Here is a 19,618-nt window from a genome sequence, read left to right as displayed (position 1 = left end):
TCAGTTCTAGGGCAGAAAATGGTGCTTCTGATTATTCATCAACTAGAGTACAGGTGAGGAAAGCAGTGACTACACCTCTCCTTAGATCACTTTGGAAGAATGAAAAACCTACAGAGTCTCCAAAATAGATGTGAAAACAACAAAACAAAAAACCTGAAGCTTCAGATACTGCCCCCTCCATCCCAGGAACAGAGCCCAACTTTAACATAAAATTAAAAGTCAAGAAATAGGCCAGAAAAATGAGCAAGCAACAACAATGCAACTTGACCATAAAAAGTTACTATGGTGACAGGGACAATCAAAACAAATTCAGAAGAGGACAAAAATGTCAAAACAGCTACATGCAAATCCTAAAAGAAAAATGTGAATTGGTCTCAGTCAACCCCCCCCAAAAAAAAACCTCACAGAAGAGCTCAAAAAGGATTTTAAAAATCAAATAAGAGATGTAGAAATAAAATTGGGAAAAGAAGTAAGCGTGATGCAAGAAGAAAATAACATCTTAAAAAACAGAATAAGCCACATGGTAAAAGAGGCACAAAAATTCACTGAACTCTTTAAAAAGTAGAATTGGCCAAATGGGAAAAGACATACAATTTTTTTTTTTAAAGATTTACTGAAGCGAAGAATTCTTTAAAAAGTAGAATTGGACAAATAGAAAAGGAGGCACAAAAGTTCATAAACAACATAATGCAGGATTTTGGTTTTTAATCCACTCTGCCATCTGCTTCCACTTTATGTATGAGTTTATCCCATTTCCATTCACAATTATGATTACTACCTGTGTATTTCCCTCCATCTAATTTTCCCCATTTATCCTTCTTTCTCTCCCTCCTTTCACCCTATCCCTCCTCACAAGTGTTTAGCTTTGCACCACTTCCTCCACCAATCCACCCTCCCTTCTACAGAACCCTTCCTCTCCTACTTCCCTATGGGGAAGATAGATTTCTATACCCAACTGGGTGTGTATGTTATTCCTTCTTTGATCCAATTCTGAGAAGTGTAAGGTTCAAGCATTGCCTGTCCCCCTCCCCCAATCTTTCCCTCCACTATAACAGCTCTTTTGTACCTCTTCAAGTGAGATAATTTACCCCATTCTGTCTTTTCCTTACTCTTCTCCAAGGGCAATCCTCTTTCTCACCCTTTAATTTTGCTTTTTTGGATATCATCCCATCATAGTCAACTCACACCTGCATCCTCTGTCAATGTATACTTCTAACTACCCTGAGTGGAAAAGTTCTTAAGAGTTAGAAGTATCATCTACTCCTGTATGAATGTAAATAGTTCAACCTTACTGAATCCCTTATTGGTTCTCTTTTCTGTTTACCTTTTAATGCTTTCCTTGAATCTAGCATGTGAAAACCAAATTTTCTGTTCACCTCTTTCATCAGGAATGCTTAAAAGTCCTCTATTTCACTGAATGTTGTTTTTTTTTCAGTCCTGAAGGTGATTCTTGGTTGTAATCCTAGGTCCTTTCCCTTCCAGAATATCATATTACAAGACCCCCCCCCCCAACGTAGAAGTTGATAAATCCTGTGTTATCCTGACTGTGGCTCCAAAATATTTGAATTGTTTCTTTCTGTCTGCTTGTGGCATTTTCTTCTTGGTCTGGGAGCTCTGGAATTTGGCTATAATATTCCTGGGAGTTTTCATTTTGGGATATCTTTCAGGAGGTGAGCAGTGGATTCTTTCGATTTCTACTTTACCTGCTGGTTCTAGGATATGAGCAGTTTTTCTTGATAATTTCTTGAAAAATTATGTCTAGGTTCTTTTTTTTTTTTATCCTGGCTTTCAGACAGTCCAATAATTCTTAAATTATCTCTCCTCAATCTACTTCCAAGCCAGTTGTTTTTCCAATGATATATTTCACATTTTCTTTTTCTTCATTTTTTTGGATTTTGTTTTATTGTTTCTTGATGCCCCATGAAGACATCATTAGCTTCCACTTGCCCAATTCTAATTTTTAAAGAATTATTTTCTTCAGTGAGCATAAATTTTATAGCTCCTTTTCCATTTGGCCAATTCTACTTTTTAAGTTGTTTTCTTTCAGTTAATTTTTGTACATCTTTTTCCTATTTTGTGCTTCCTTTACTAAGCTGTTGAATCTCTTATTTTTTTTTAATGATTCCCTTGCTTTGCTCTCATTTCTTTTCCCAATTTTTCCACTACTTCTCTTATTTGAGTTTTAAAATCCTTTTTGAGCTCTTCCAGGAGTTCTTTTTGGTCCTGAGACCAATTCACATTTTTCTTTGAGGCTTTGCAAGTAGGCATTTTTTTCATTGCATGTAGGCATTTTGACATTGTTGTCTTCTCCTGAGTTTGTGTTTTGATCATCCCTGTCATCATCATAACCTTCTATGGTCAGGTTCTTTTTTTTTTGTTTTTTGCTCATTTTTCCAGCCTGATTCTTTACTTTTAACTTCATGTTAAAGTTGGGCTCTGGTCCTGGGGTGGAGGGAGCACTCTACCACGTTTCTTGTAGTGAGTATCTTGCCACTGATGTGCATCAGGGACATGGGCCCTTGTCACTGGCCTGCATCAGGGCTACAGAGCCTTGTCACTGACCAGCTATGGGGCCTCATAGTTATGGTTTGCTGCAAATAACACCTGCGCTCTCCTGTGTTCTGTGTTCTCCTTTGCCCTGTTGAGACAGATCTTTCCTGCTGCTGACATTCTAAGTTGTCTTGGGCTGGAAAACTGTTTCACTTGTTCTTTTGTTGGCTCTGCTGCTCCAGAATTCATTTTGAGGCATTGTTTTACAATTGTTTAGTGGTGAACTTGGGAGAGTTCAGGAGAATTCTTGCCTTACCATCTTGCTTGGTATAAAAGCTCACTGAAGAAAATAATTCCTTCAAAATTAGAATTCAGCAAGTGGAATTAATGACTCCAAGAGACCATCAGAAACAATAAAACAATCAAAAGAAGGGAAAAAAAGAAGAAAATGTGAAACATCTCATTGGAAAAATAACTGACCTGGAAAACAGATCAAGGAGAGATAATTTAAGAATTACTGGACTATGTGAAAACTATGATAAAAAAAAAGAGCCTAGACATAATTTTTCAAGAAATCATCAAAGAAAACTGCCCTGATATCCTAGAACCAGGGGGTAAAATAGAAATTGAAAGAATCTACTGATCACTTCCTGAAAGAGATCCCAAAGTAAAAACTCCCAGGGATATTATAGCTTAATTTCAGAGCTCCCAGACTATGAAGAAAATACTGCAAGTAGCTAGAAAGAAATAATTCAAATATTGCAGAGCCACAGTCAGGATTATACAAGATTTAGCAGCTTCTATAATAAAGATCAGAGGGCTTGGAATATGATATTTTGGAGAGCAAAAGAGCTAGGATTACAACCAAAAATCACCTACCCAGCAAAACTGAGTATAAATAATCCTTCGGGGGGAAAAAGGATATTTAATTAAATACAACTTCCAAGCATTGCTGATGAAAAGACCAGAGCTGAGTAGAAAATCTGACTTTCAAATAGAAGACTCAAGAGAAGCATGAAAAGGTAAACAGCAAAGAGAAATCATAAGGGATTCAATAAGGTTAAACTATTCACATTCCTACATGGGAAGGTGATACTTGTAACTCCTAAGAACTTTATCAATTAGTGCAATTAGGAGCATACATAAACAGAGGAACCACATACGAGTTCATTTTTAATGGAATGATGTAAAAAAATTAAGGGGTGAAAAAGAGGAATGTATTGGGAGAAAGGGAAAGGGAAGAGGTAGAATGGGGTAAATTATCTCACATAAAAGAGGTACAAAAGAGATTTTACAAAGGAGGGAAAGATGGAGGACTGGCGGGTAAGCCTTGAAGCTTTCTCATCAGAATTGGCTGAAAAAGGGAATAACATACACACTCAATTTGGTATAGGAAATCTATCTTAACTCTACAGGTGAGAGAAGGAGGAAAAGAATGAGGAGGGGGGAATCTCATAGAAGAGAGGGCAGAGTGTGGGAGGTGGTGGTCAGAAGCAAAATACTTTAGAGGAGGGACAAGGTTAAAGAAGAGACAAAGGATAAATAGGGGAAAAATAAGATGGAGGGTAATATACAATTTGTAATCATAATTGTGAATGTGAAAGGCTGAATTCACCCATAAAACATAAGCAGATAGGAGAGTGGATTAAAACCAGAATCCAACAATACATTGTTTACAAGAAACACACGAAGCAGAAAGGCATACAAATGGGACGCAGTAAAATCTATTATGCTTCAGCTGAAACAAAAAAAGCAGGGGTTAGCAATCATGATCCCAAACAAAACAAAAGCAGATCTAATTAAAAAAGATATGGAAGGAAACTATAGCTTGTGAAAAAGTGCCACAGACAATGAAGCAATATCAATACTAAACACATATGCACCAAATCATATAGCATCCAAATTCTTTTTTTTTGTTTTTTTATTTTTTAATTAATTTTTAATTTTCAACAGTCACTTCAATAGGCTTTTTTTTTTTGAGGCAATTGGGGTTAAGTGACTTGACCCAGGGTCACAACAGCTAGTAAGTATCATGTGTCTGGGACCACATTTGAACTCGGGTCCTCCTGACTCCAGGGCCAGTGCTCTATCCACTGTGCCATTTAGCTGCTCTAATAGGATTCTGAGTTTTAAACTTTCTTTCCCTCCCTCCCCACCTCTTTCCTCAAGATGGCGTGCAATCTGATATAGGCTCTACATATACATTCCTATTAAACATATTTTCACATTAGTCATGTTGTAAGGAAGAATTAGAGCCAATATAAGGAACCACAAGAAAGAAGAAACAAAAGAAAAGAGAAAAAAAGAGCAAATAGTATACTTTGATCTGCATTCAAACTCCATAGTTCTTTTTTCTGGATGGGGATAGTATTTTCCATCATGAGACTTTTGGAGATGTCTTAGATCCTTGCATTGCTGAGAAGAGCTAAATCTATCAAAGTTAGTCATTGTACAATGTGGCTGTTACTGTGTACAACATTCTCCTGGTTCTGCTCACTTCACTCAGCATCAATCCATACAAATCTTTCTAGGTTTTTCTGAAGTCTGCTTGCTCATCATTTCGTATAGCACAATAGTATCCCATTACATTCATATACCACAGCTTGTTCAGCCATTCCCCAATTGATGGGCATCCCCCCAATTTCCAATTCTTTGTCATCACAGAAAGAGCTACTATAAATATTTTTGTACATGTGGGTCCTTTTCCCATTTTTATGATCTCTTTGGGATATAGCCCTAGAAGTGGTATTGCTGGGTCAAAAAAGGGTATGCACATTTTTATAGCCCTTTGGGCACAGTTCCAAATTGTTCTACAAAATGGTTGGATCAGTTCACAACTCCACCAACAATAGCATCCAATTTCTTAAAGGAAAAGTTAAATGAGTTACAGGAGAAAATAAGCAATAAAATTATACTAGCAGGGGAATGGTATTTTAGAAAAGTTACTTATGATGGACCTCTGGAGAAAACTGAAAGGGAATAGAAAGGAATATACTTTTTTCTCAGCAGTACATGACATCTACACAAAAAAGGACTATCTATTAGGGGATAAAAACCTCACAACCAAATGCAGAAAAGCAGAAATACTAAAAGTCTCCTTTTCAGATCATAATGCAATAAAAATAACATTTAATAAAGGGCCTTGGAAACACAGATTGAAAATTAATTGTAAACTAAATAATCTAATCCTAAAGAATGAGTGCTTCAAAGAACAAATCATAGAAATAATCAATGATTTCATTAAAGAGAATGACAACAATAAGACAACATACCAAAATATATGAGATATAGCCAAAGTTAGAACTTAGAAGAAATTTTTATATATATAAAAGTTCACATCAATAAAATAACGGATAAATGAATTGGACATGCAACTAAAAAAACTAGTAAGAGAACAAATTTAAAATCCCCAATTAAATACCAAATTGGAAATCCTGAAATTCAAAGGACAAATTAATAAAACTGAAAGTAAGAAAACAACTGAAGTAATAAATAAAACTAGGAACTTGTTTAATGAAAAAAAAAGATAAACCATTTGATTTGATTAAATTTGATTTAAAAAATAGGAAAACAAATCACTAGTATCAAAAATGAAAAGGGTGAATTCACCACCAAAAAAGATGAAATTATAGCAATTATTAGGAGCTATTTTCCTCAACTGTATACCAATAAACTTGACAATCTAAGTAAAATGGATGAATATTTACAAAAATATAAGTTGCTCAGATTAACAGAAGTAGAATATGTAAATAACCCTATTTTAGAAAAATAACTTGAACAAACCATCAGTCAGCTACCTTAGAAAAAATCCCCAGGATCAGATGGATTCACAAGTGAATTCTACCAAATATTTAAAGAACAATTAATTCCAACACTTTATAAACCATTTTGAAAAACAGGTAAAGAAGGAGTCTACCAAATTCCTTTTATGACACAAATATAGTGCTGATACCTAAACCTGTAGGAGGTAAAACAGAGAAAGAAAACTAGAGGCCAATTTCCCAAATGAATATTGCTGCAAAAATTTCAAATAAAATACTAGCAAGGAGTACAGCAATATATAACAAGGATCATACACTATGACCAGGTAGGATTTATACCAAGAACGCAGGGCTGGTTCAATATTGGGGAAACTATCAGCATAATTGACCTTAACAATAACAATACCCACAGAAATCATATGATTATCTCATTAGATACAGAATAAGCCTTTGACAATATACAATACCTATTACTGTTAAAAATATCAGAAAGCATAGGAACAAATGATGTTTTCCTTAAAATGATAAGTAATATCTCTCTAAAACCAAGAGGGGATGTGGTAAAATTGGGACACTAAATTGAACACTAATTTGGCCAAAAAAATTGGCACTGTGGGTGGAGTTATGAACTGATCCAACCATACTGGAGAAGAATTTGGATCTATGACCACAGTGCTATAGAACTGTGCATACCCTTTGGTCCAGCAATACCAGTACAAGGTCTGTATCCCAAAGAGATAAAAAATAAATAAAGGGGAAAAGACCTATTTGTACGAAAATAGTTATAACAGCTATTTTTGTGGTGGCTAAGAATTGAAAATTGTGGGGATACCCATCAATTGGGGAATGGCTGAACAAGTTGTGATATATGATTTTGATGGAATATTATTGTGCTATAAGAAATGACAAGCAGGATGCTCTCAAGAAAAGCCTGGAAAGACTTACATGAACTGATGCAGAGTAAAGTGAGTTGAACCAGGAGAACATCATACACGGTAACAGCAATGTTTTATGATGAATTGTAAATGACTTAGCTATTCTCAGCAATACAATGATCAAAGACAATTTCAAAGAACTCATGATGAAAGATGCTATCCACATCCAGAGAAAGAAAGAACTGATGGAGTCTGAATGAGGACTGAGGCATACTATTTTTCTTTGTTTGTTTCTTTCTTCTCTCTCTGTCTCTCTCATTTTCTCCTACAAAATGACTGATAGGGACATACATTTTACATGATTTGGTCATATATAATCTATATAAAATTGCGTACTGCCCCAGGAGGGGTTGGTGAGGGAGGGTAGGATAGAATTTGGAACTCAAAACATTTTAAAAAATGTTAAAAAGTGTTTTTACATGTAACTGGGGAAAATGAGGTTGGTTTTTTTTTTTCTAAGACCCAAATGAAGGGGAGCTAAGAAGTTTCACAATATCTTCTTCCTCTTTATACCTCCCACTCCCCTTGCTCCCAATATCACCTTTAAACCCAAGGCACAGAAACCTTGGTACTGCTATCATCTTTCCCTTGGTGTTTGTGTCTTTTCAAACCTTTCTTTGGGGGAAAGGGGAATCACAGCACCATGGAATGTCAGAACTAGAAGAGATCTTAAAGGTCCTCTAATCCAAATTCTCACTTTATGGAGGAACAAGCTAAAAATCAGACAGGGGAAGTTATTTTCCCCCAGGTTATATAGCTATTACGGGCAGTCAAGTATTCTTTATAATAGTTTATTCAAAAGACTAGATCTTGTCATGTGTAGATTGTCTCCGTGTTTGAACTCCTCCCCACCCCCACTCACCTTTTTTTTCTGTTATGACTAAGCCAGCACTGAAGGCTGGCTGTAGTACAAGAACACTCCATGATGCTGCTGGGACTACACACTGAGAAAGTCAAGGGGAGATTAGAAAGTCAAACAGATCCTTAATGGATTCCCAGTAAATCCAAAGTAGATAGTTGAGAGTTGACTGTAATTTAAACAAATTCATTTCACATCACAGTCACTTGGAAAAAACTAAAAGGCATTCATGGATGTACAGATTTTTATTTGTCCAATAAGTAATTACTGTAAATGATACTGTATGTGCTAAGAAAAAATGTCACAGGATAAACTACAATGTATAATCAATCAATCATATAGAAAATTCTTATACATACATTTTATGTTGTGGCCTCCCTCTGGCTTATTTCCCTTTGTCTTCAGATGACAGTAATAGAGAAAGCCTGGTGTATCTAACACTGGATGAGAGCTGGACTTGGAGTGAGTTGAGGGCTAAGTTCAAATACGAATTCTTGTACTTACCAGTTGTGAGACTATGGGATAAATCATTTAACTCCTCTGAGTCTCAGTTTTTAAATCTGCTAAACTGTGGTAAGATAATCGTGTTTATTTCTCAGGGTTACTGAAAGACAAATGAGATATGGTGTGCTGTACTTTGCAAACCTTAAAATCCTCTAAAAATGTTAGCTATTACTATTTCTGTGCCTCAGTATTTTAAAAGAGCTGTGATCTATCTCACTGATGTGGATCTACCCTCTAATGATACTCAGCACTACTCATCTATGCCTTTTTATTCTGTGCGATGTTTGTCAGTGTTCTCCTATGTATCCCCCATAGGGCTTGGATCTGGCACTGTGAGACCTTGGACAAGTCTCTTCATCTCTTTTACCTCAATTTCCTCTTCTGTAAATGAGTGGATTACATTAGAATGACTTTTAAGATCTCTTCCAGTTTTAACAACTTATGGAAGAGGAACTTATACTGCCAACCTCCATTTCTACACCAATTACTCTCTCCTTAATTCCCTAGGATTTCCCCTTTATCTCCCTCATTCTGCTAAAATTGCTCAAAGGTCACAAATGAGCAAGTTTCTTCTAGCCAAGTTAATAGCATCAGTCACAAAATCTCCTTGGTGGAAGCAACTTCGAAAGCCATAGAGACCAAGTTGTGCCTGAAGCCTTAGCTTATAGATCTCCACAGAAGAGGCACTTACTACCTCCCAAATAAATGCTGAGTATTATTATTATTATTATTATTAATGATGACATTATTATCACTGTTATCTCAAGACCCTTTACTTTTCTGATTGCCTCCTCTGTATGCTCTCCAGCTTATCAAAATCCTTAAAATGTAGTGCCTACAAATAAAGACAGTACACCATATGTGCTTTAACTGAAGCAGAATACAGTGGGAATAGTGTTGGACACTAGCCCCTTGTTAATGCGACTTAAGATTGCACTAACTTTCTTGGCTACCCAATCACAATGTTAACCATCTTGAGTGTGAAGTCCATGAAAAACGCAAGGTTTTTTTTAAGATGTACTGCTTTGTAGACCCACCTGTATCTTATGTGTGAAGCTGATCTTTTCACTCAGGTCTAAGAAATAAAAAGTAAAAGGTAAAAAACATCAAGAAGAGTGGTGTAAGTTTCACAAAATTTAGAATTAAAAAGTATTTACTTTTTACATTTATCCTTGTTAAATTTCACCTTATTAGATTCAGCCCAGAGTTCTTGCCTGTCAAAATCTTTTTCGCCCTGTCACTCTGCTTTGTATCTTCTGCTAATATGATAAACATGCCATCTATGCCTTTATTCAAGTCACTGATTAAAATGTAAACTAGTACAAGGCTAAACAAAGATCCCCAAAGTCCTCAACCACAGATCCCCTTCCAAGGTGACATGATACCATGTCTGGCATGACAAGTTCTGAAGGAAACTATGCTGGGTCTTTGTAATCACTCCCTTCCTTTCCTAGATGTTCTTTTAATGGTATATTCTAAAATTTTGCTAGGAATAAAAGCAAACTCATTGGCCTATAACTTACAGATTTTTTTTCTCTTCCTTTTTCTAAAAATGGGAACATGTCTTTTTTTTCAGTCTTGTAGTACCTCTCCAGTTCTCTACAGCCTTTCAGATGTCACTAATAATGGCTCAGCAATATATTCTCCAGTTCTTTTAGTAGCCAAAGACATAGTGCATCTGGGCCAGGTGACTTGAGCACAGTGTCTAAAATAAGCCCCACCCCACCCCTTGTTACAGACCTACCAGGATCTTCCCTGGTAGATCACATGTGAAGTATCATGTTCCAATGTGGGTACCACATTTTACAAAATACCGACAGTGAAGGAAGCATCATCAGAGGGAAAGGTGGCATGGCATAGTAGATAGAGCACTGGACTCAGAGTCAGGAATACCTAGGTTCAAATCCTGCTTTAGACACTCCCTAGCAAAATGATTTTAAGCCTTAAACTCTCTGGGCTTCAGTTTCCTCATCTATAAAATAACAAGGCTGGATTTGATGACTTTTAAGGTTGCTTCCTAGAAGCACCTACATGAATAAGATCTAAGAAATATTAACAAACTATTAACAAACAACAGGATGCCCTAAGAAAGGTGATGATGATGATGAGGGAGGACTCAAAACTATGCCTAATGAGGACCAGTTCAAAGAATTGGCTTTGGTGAGTCTGAAGGGAAGATTTAGTGTAAGCACAAGAGCTGCTTTCAAGTCTCTGAAGGGCCATGATGTAGCAGTGGGACTTGTTCTGCTTAACTTGCAAAGGACAAAACAATGGGTTGAAGTTACAGAAAAGCAGACTTGGACCTCTTGCAAGGAAAAACTCCTCAACAATAAGAGAATCTCTTCCCCCTTTGTGGAGAATCATCAGGGACCCTGAGATAAAGGTCATGGCCATTCATACTATGATAAGCTCAGAGTCACCACCACACTTTACTATCTGTCCTGCCCCTACTCCAGCCCAGGGGCATTGCTATTTTTTTTTTCTGCCAACAGACCCTAAGGAACAATAGTCCTTTCCATCTGTCATAGAGTTACACCTTCCTACATGTGCTGTTTTCCCCAATTCAAATGTGATCACACTGAAAGCCAAAACTGTATGATTTTTACTATTCCTATTTCCAATTATCAGTATGGATTTTGGCACAGAGTATGCAATTACTTAGTAAATGCTTTTCACTAACTTGTTCAATCATTATTTATTTCATGCAACAAGAACCTTTCTTGTCAATTAGGCTGGTCTTTTTAATATGTGTCTGTCCTTATCCTCATATGCTCATTCACTCCTATAGCTGTTTGTTCATGCTGTTTAGAGGATCATAAAATTTGGAGCTACAGGGATCCTTAGAGATCATCTAGTTTAACTCTCATTTTTGAGATGAGAAAAGTGATCTGAGCCAGGATTTTAACTCAAGTCCTCCAAATCCACTATATCATTCTATTTCTCCTACTTAGAATAACCCTCCTTATCTTCTCACAATTCAAATATTGCCATTCCTTCAAGATCCAATTCAATATCTACCTCCTTCATGATGCATTTCTAGAATAACTCTAGCCCTAGATAACATTTCCCCCAATTGTAAATTCTTGTAACACTTATGTATTTAGCCTATATACACTACTTCATACTTACGTGTTGCCCCATATTGGTTCACTAGTAGTGTCACAAATGTACATACTGAGAAATCTGCTCCTTTTATGTTGATTTCTAAGTGAAAGTAAGACTATATGTACATTATTCACAATGAAGCTACTGGGAATTGTCACCTCTTCAATCTGGGTAGCTCACATAAGTTTGGTTAGAACCAATGATGATTAGAAGACCATAGCATCAGTGTAATATTGTTCCATTTATTTACAGCATTGCTTCATATTCCAAAGGCAGTTCTGGGATTTGGTTCCATCATTGAGAGGGTCCATCTGCAATGGTTTCTCAACTCATGTTAGCTGGTTGGCCAGACTGCAACTACCACAATTGCAATGAGCAGCAATACAATCACCACCATCATTCCTGGAAAAAAAAAAGTATAAATTACTTCTTTAATTTTGTTGAAATGATGTTTCCAAAAGAAAACACATTCTAGCAAGCCTTTTCTGAAGAAAAAGGTAGCAATGCCTAAGCATTCTTGAAAATGTCAAGATAGAATTTTCTGGTCATGTGACCAGTAAAATGGAAGTATACCCCTCACTGTCTCTCAAAAAAAGTGATGAATTATGTTCCAGATGTAGAACAATTACAACTGCTTCTATGAGGACAAGAAAGCAAGAAGTATTAAGAGAAGCACTGTGGGCGCTACTACTGTTGGAGCCTGAATCTGCACAGACCAGAGTATCACGTCTCTGGTCCACCATAGATGATGAGGTCAGAATGTGTTACATGGGATAGCTCAGGAAATGCCAAAGGATTCTGGCCACTCATTCCAGGGCCTGAGTTCCTCCTCCCGTCAGTGTTCATCTTCTCCATTAACGCAACATTGCTGCCTTTTACAAAATTAACTGGGACACAATTGGCACAATTGTCGATATTCTTAATTTCATAAAGGTCTCTGCTCCTGGGGAAAATTAGGCATTGTGCTATAAAGTGCCTTCCCCAAATGGCTTTTCTCCTTTTATTACACAAACATAGTCCTATCCCTAAGATCAATATCAATAAATGAATATCAGTTCAAAATGTTTAAAAATAATTTTTAACATAATAAAAAGTATCTAATTAAAACAAAACATAAGTACCATGTGCAATGGTGATACATTAGAAGCTTTCCCAATAAATACAGCAGCAATGGAAAGAGGGATACTCTTCCCATTATTACTTAATATAGTTCTAGAAATGTTAAGCAATGAAAAAAGGGAAAAAATTTGAAGTGTAAAGACAGATAAAGAGAAGACATAACTATCCTTATTTACTCACAACACGAGGGTTTACTTAGAAAATCCAAGGAAATCAGTAAAGAGACTAATCAGGACAATTAATAGTATGGTCCAAGTTGTGGGCTACAAAATTAACCCATCAAATCAACAGCATTTCAAAATCCAAAAAGTAAATCCAATCCAAAATTACTAAAAAGTGTATAAAATATTTGAGAATCAATCTATCCAAACACATTCAATACTTGTATAGATTCAGTTATAAAATGTTTCTTAAAGAAATAAATGGCAACTTAAATAGCTGGAGTAATACTTAGCTCTCATGGCTGAACTATGCCAATGTGATAAAATGACAATAAATCAAAGTTAATTTATGGTTTTAATGCTAGAATTAATGAAACTACCAAAATTACATTTTACAGAGCTAGATAAAATAATGATAAAATTCATTTAAAGGAATAAAAAATCTAGAATATTAAAAGAATTAATGAAAAAAAATGTTGGAATGAAGGGGAATTAGCACTTCAAGAACTTAAACTTTAGGACTAATGTACTACTATAAGGCACCAATCATCAAAACCATACTGGTTTAAAAAACAGATCAACACTTCATATCCATCAGCTTGGCTAAGGTAACAAAAAAGAAAAATGACATGTGGGGGGCATGTGGGAAAAAAGGCATACTAATGTACTATTGGTGGAGCTGTGAACTAATCCAACCATTCTGGAAAGCAATTTGGAACCATGCCTAAGAGGCTATTAAACTGCACACCCTCTGACCCTATACCACCACACCAGGGTTATATCCCAGGAAGGTCAAAGAAAGAGGAAAATAGACCACATGTACAAAAGTATTTATAGTAGTTCATTCAGTGGTGGGAAAGAACAGAAAACTAAGAAGATACCCATCAGTTGGGGAATGGCTAAGTAAATTTGCCATATGAATGTGATAAAATATTATTTATAATAAATGATGGGGGGTAGAGGCAAGGCAGAGACTTGACTGGGCTCTCCCAAATTCCACTCCAAACAACATTAAAATAAATCCTCAATCCATGAGATATGAACAAACAAAACAACATCCAGAGAATGAATGAACAGAAGAAAATGTGCAATATCTCACTGAAAAAATAACTGACCTGGAAAACAGATCCAGAGGAGATAATTTAAGAATTACTGGACTATCTGAAAGCCACGATCAAAAAAAGAGTCTAGACATCATCTTTCAAAAAATTATCAAGGAAAACTGCCCTGATATTCTAGAACCAGAGGGTATAAAATAAATTGAAAGAATCCACCAATCACCTCCTAAAACTGATCCCAAATGAAAACTCATAGAAATATTAGAGCCTAATTCCAGAGCTCCAAGACCAAGAAGAACATACTGCAAGCCACCAGAAAGAAACAATTCAAATATTGTGGAGCCACAGAGATAACATGAGATTTAACAGCTTCTTCATTAAAGGATCAGAGGGTTTGGAATGAGATATTGTGGAGGGCAAAAGAGCTAAGACTACAGCCAAGAATCACTTACCAGCTAAAGCAAGAACAATCCTTCATTGGAAAAAATAGACAATTAATGAAACAGAGGACTTTCAAGGATTCCTGATGAAAGGACCAGAGTTGAACAGAAGATCTGACTTTCAAACAGATGACTCAAGAGAAGCATGAAAAGGTAAACAGGGAAGTGAAATCATAAGGGATTCAATAAAGTTACTGTTTACATTCCTACATGGGAAGATGATACTTGTAACTCCTAGGAACTTTCTCATTATTAGAGCAGTCTGAAGGACACAAAGACAGAAAGCATGAATGTGAATTGACTATGATGGGATGATATCTAAAAAAAATAAGGGATGAGAAAGAGGGATGCACTAGGAGAAGGGGAAAGAGAGAAGTAGAATGGGGAAAATTATCTCACATAAAAAGGCATGAAAGAACTTTTACAGTGAAGATGGGGGTGACAGACAATGCTTGAATCTTATTCTCATCAGAATTGGCTCAGAGGGAATAACATACTCAGAATAACATTCATACTGAGTAAAGAAATCTATCTTATCCTACAAGGAAGTAGGAGGGGAGAAGAAGAAAAAAGGGTGGGGCTAATAAAAGGAAGGGCACATTGGGGGAGGCGGTGGTTAGAAGCAAAACACTTTTGAGGATGGACAGGGTGAAAGGCAAGAGAAAGAGAAAGATTAAATGGGAAAACAGGGTGGAGGAAAATATACAATAATCATAACTAAAAATTTTTTTGCTGCAAGCCCTCATTTTTCAAATACACAGAGAATGGAGTCAAATTTATAAGAATTAGAGTCATTTAGTTTTCAGATTAAGAAATCAAAGCTATCTACAGTCATATGAAAAAATGTTCCAAATCACTACAGATTAGAGAAATGCAAATTAAAACAATTCTGAGGTGCAATCTCAAAACTACCAGATTGGCTAATATGACAGAAAAGGAAAATGACAAATGTTTTTTGAAGTTGGAACTCAACATTTTAAAAAATGAATGTTAAAAAGTGTTTTTATATGTAATGGAAAAAATAAAATATTTTTTAAAATGATAAAGAGGATAGTTTCAGAAAAACCTGGGAAGACGTGTATGAACTCATGCAAAGTGAGTAGAACCAGGTGAATAATCTATACAGTAACAGTAATAAAGATAATTAACCTTGAAAGACTTAGTAAATCTGATCAACACAATGGTCAACTACAATTTCAAAGGATTCATGATGCTAGCCACCTCCAGATAGAGAACTAATGGACTCAAAGTGTAGACTGAAGCATACTTTTCTCTCTTTCTTTTTCTACCTTTTTTTTGTTTTATTTTGTTTTTGTGAGGCAGTTGGGGTTAAATGACTTGCCCAGAGTCACATAGCTAGTGAGTGTTATGTATCTGAGGCCACATTTGAACTCAGGTCCTCCTGACTCCAGGGCCGGTACTCTATCCACTGCACCACCTACCTGCCCCTTTTTCTTACTTTTTTTTTGGAGAATATGTCTAATATGTACATTTGTTTTGCATTACCATACATATTTGTAATATGTTTTGTTTTTCTTGCTTTCTTATCTAGTGGAGAACAGGGAGGAAGTTAGAATTAAATTTAGAACTAAAAACAATTTAAAAGTCTATTTTAAAAATTAATAAATAAAATAAAACTATAAAAAATAAGTCAACTCATTAAAAAGGAATAGTTATTCAACAGAACAGAGTAGATGAGAGAGATTCAGGAATAATGTAACCCAATAATCAGGCCATTACAAAAGATAATATAGAAAATTTGTCTAAAATTGAAAAGCTTTTGTAAAAAGTTAACACATCTAGCATAAGACTAAATTTGTTAAGATGGGGAAAAAAATCTTTGTATCAAATATTTCTGATGAGGACTTGATATATAGAATATCTAACATAATAACTGAGAGAAATATATATAATACCAAATTGACAAGTAGTCAAAAAACATAAACAAACAACTCTAAAACAAAGTTCAAACTATTAATAATCATTTTATGAAAAGAATATGCTAAATCACAAATAACAGAAATACAAATCAAAACAACCCTGAGGTTTTGCTTCATTCACCTCCAGAAAACTGGAAATGATAAGAAATAGTTAATGTTAGAAGGGACGGACATTGGTGTAATAACACATTGCTGGTAGAATTATGAATTAGTAAAAACCATTCTAAAAAAGCAATTTGGAATTATGTGAATAAGGTGGCTAAAACGGCCGTACTTTTTGGCCCAGAGATTCTACTGCCAGGCATATGACTCAAGTAAATCACTGACACAAAGAGAGGTTCCATAAACAACAAAATGTTTATATCAGCACTTTTTGTCATAATAAACGAGTAGAAACAAAGTGGTGCTCATTGTTCATAAAACTGCTAAATATGAATACAAATAGAATATTACTGTGCTAAAAAAGAAATAACAAAAAATGATGTATAGGCAAGAGTATAGAAAGACTTTCATGAACTAATGAAAACTGAAGTGAACAGAGAGAGGAAAATAATATACACTATGACTACAACACTGTAAATGGAAAGAACCATCACACCCAGCTAAGGTACTATGTTCTTAATTAAGCCTTTCCTGACCTCTTTTATTACTTAAAGCACTTTGTCTAGATAACTTCCTCTAGTCTTAGCACATTCTAGTTTGTATTATACTCACTGACATACAGGCTTGTCCACCATGTCCACCTTCATTATATGAGATTTTCAAGAATACAGCCTAAGTGTGAAATACTTTGAATATCTGTCTTATAGGCAAAGGGGAACCACTGAACATTTCTGAACAAGCACATGCCATCATCATCATCATCATCATCATCATCATCATCATCACTGATTTTTTATATAGTATTTTAGGGTTTGCAAAGCCTTTTACATACATAGTTTCATTTGAGCCTTGAAAAAACCCTACAACTAGGTAGAAATGGTAAACAATGTTTTAGGAAAATTAGTCTTGTGGTAACATGCAGGATGAACTGTAGTGAGGACATGGCAGGGGGACCTATCAAAAGGCTACCATGATAATAATAATAAAGACATATAAAGTAGTGTAGAGCAAATAAAGTAGAATACATACACTAACTGGGAATGTAGCTTTAAAATGGCAACAATATACTATAAGTTCACAGATGAAAAGCATCATGATATGGATTGCATAAACAAAATTATTTTTGTTTAAATACACATATATTTCTTTTAAAAATGGTTTGGAATTCATGGTTTTATATATGTCTTTATTTATTTCGTATTTTGTTTGTTTTTGTTAATGACTCAAGTTTATAATAAAAAAAAATATAAAGCTCAAAAGTCTAAAATTGTTACTTCAATAGTCCAGCCATGAAGTAAGAAAGGGCAGAATGAAATCAAGTGCTGGCAGTGGGATTATATATAAAAGACAGAATCCATCAGACACTGATTGAGTACCTACTCAGTATATTTAAACCATTATACTAGGTTATATGTAGGAAGAACTTGGTGGCTGATTGGTTATGGGACAGGGGAAAGAGATCACTCAGAGATGCTTTCATGGTGTTAAGCCTTGGTTTGGAAGAATTATGATACCACTAACAAAAATAGGGGAATCTGGAAGGTGAACTGCTCTTGGCAGAGAATACAAACAGTCTGCATACTAAGATATAAGGAATCTGACATAATATTGGGATATCCAAATTGTTCTTAAAGCAGCTTGAGGGAAGATGAAAAAGAGTTATCAAATGAAAAAGAAAAGGATTGGCAAAGGGGAAGGGGAACCATGATTATATAGTTTTAAAGACGCTCAGAGATGAAAAAGATTCAAGAAAGGGATGAGGGGGTGTGTGGGTAATCGACAGCATCAAGTTTTGTAGAGAGATCAAAGAGAATGAGGATTAACACTAGGAGCCAGTAGGTGTTAGTAAGTTTGAGAAGAGGGTATTAGTGACCAACAAAGTACAATCTGAACCAAAAGAAGATTCTATTCAACATAACTATAACTTCAACGCAGGTAACTGTATTTATTTAACTTCTTATTCTGCCCCTTACCAATAGGTGTCTCCCAAATTTTTATCCACAGGCCTCTTTTCTCTCTGAACTACCACCAAGACCTCAAATATCATCTCTATCCCAATGACTCCTAAATCTTTCACTTAACCTCTAATTTCTCATCCTTAAATACTAAATAGCTCTATCTGGAAGTCTGACCAGCACCTCAAATTCAATGTGTCCAAACTGAACTCATCATCTATTTTTCTTCTGATGGCAATACTCAGGCTTGAAACCTTGGAGTCATCTTTGATTCTGCCCTTTCTCTCATCTCCTCTATCAAATCAGTTGCCATTAAAGAGACTATACGGTATAATGGAAAGTGTGCTTGCTGGTCTTGTGTGCTCGCGAGTCAGAGGACCTGGGCTGAACTTGCAGTTTTGCCACTTACTACCACAGGCAAATCATTTAGCCTCTCTAGGCCTCACCTTCTCACCTGTAAAATGATGGAATTGGACTAGATGACTTTTAAGTGTCCACCCAGGCCTGAATCTATGATTCTGAAACCTGTCCCTCGTACCTCCAAAATATTCATCACATTTATTCTCTCCTTTTCACTATCACCACCCTTCCAGACCCTTATTATTTCTTACCTAAAGTAACAGTCCAACCCACTAACTGGCTTTTCTGGATCCAGTTCACCCTTCAGTTTCCTGCCTTCATTCACTGCGTACACAAATTGAAGATACATGGGTCAGATGATAAAAACTCTACTCAAAAACCTTTCTAATACTCACAGGTTAAAATAGCTACTCAGCCTATAATTTTAGGCTCTGACTCAGACCTTCTTTTCCAATTTTCCCTTTCATATACTCTATACTTGCATTTGTCTTTTACTCAGGCCTCTGATCTCCCCTACCTATATGTTTGTTGCAGGCTGTTCCTCATGTATGGACCTTACTTCTTCCAAGCCTCTGCCTGATGAAATCTTTCTCTTCCTTCAAGTTTTAGCTCAGATGCCATATCCTTTATGAAGCCTTCCTTGGTCTCCCAACCAATCTCTTCTTCTTTATATTACTTAAAGTATTCCTCCTTTAGTTCTGGCACATTCTGCCTTATATAATATTTGAGTGTGTGCCCTATCTTTTCTCTCTATACAATCTCCCCAACCTGTAATATTAAAAAGTTCTTGATGGAAGGATTATATTTTGTTTTTTTTTTAACAGTTATA

General features: G+C 35.7%; 1 protein-coding gene across 1 annotated transcript in view; it reads right to left on the bottom strand.

Moving 5' to 3' along the window:
• Positions 1-11,876: 11,876 nt before the first annotated feature.
• The window catches only part of STX8 (syntaxin 8), a 268,178-nt gene continuing 260,436 nt past the window's right edge, over positions 11,877-19,618 (bottom strand). The window contains exon 8 of the mRNA XM_020966557.2: positions 11,877-12,056. Coding sequence (XP_020822216.1) covers positions 11,989-12,056 — 68 coding nt within the window. The 3' untranslated portion in view covers positions 11,877-11,988. The remainder of the gene's footprint in view (positions 12,057-19,618) is intronic.

The sequence above is a fragment of the Phascolarctos cinereus genome, unplaced genomic scaffold (genome assembly GCF_003287225.1).
Source record: "Phascolarctos cinereus isolate Bilbo 61053 unplaced genomic scaffold, phaCin_HiC Scaffold_5;HRSCAF=322, whole genome shotgun sequence".
NCBI lineage: Eukaryota > Metazoa > Chordata > Mammalia > Diprotodontia > Phascolarctidae > Phascolarctos > Phascolarctos cinereus.
The sequence above is the reverse complement of the archived record's forward strand: the minus strand, read 5'-3'. Positions and strand labels throughout refer to the sequence as shown.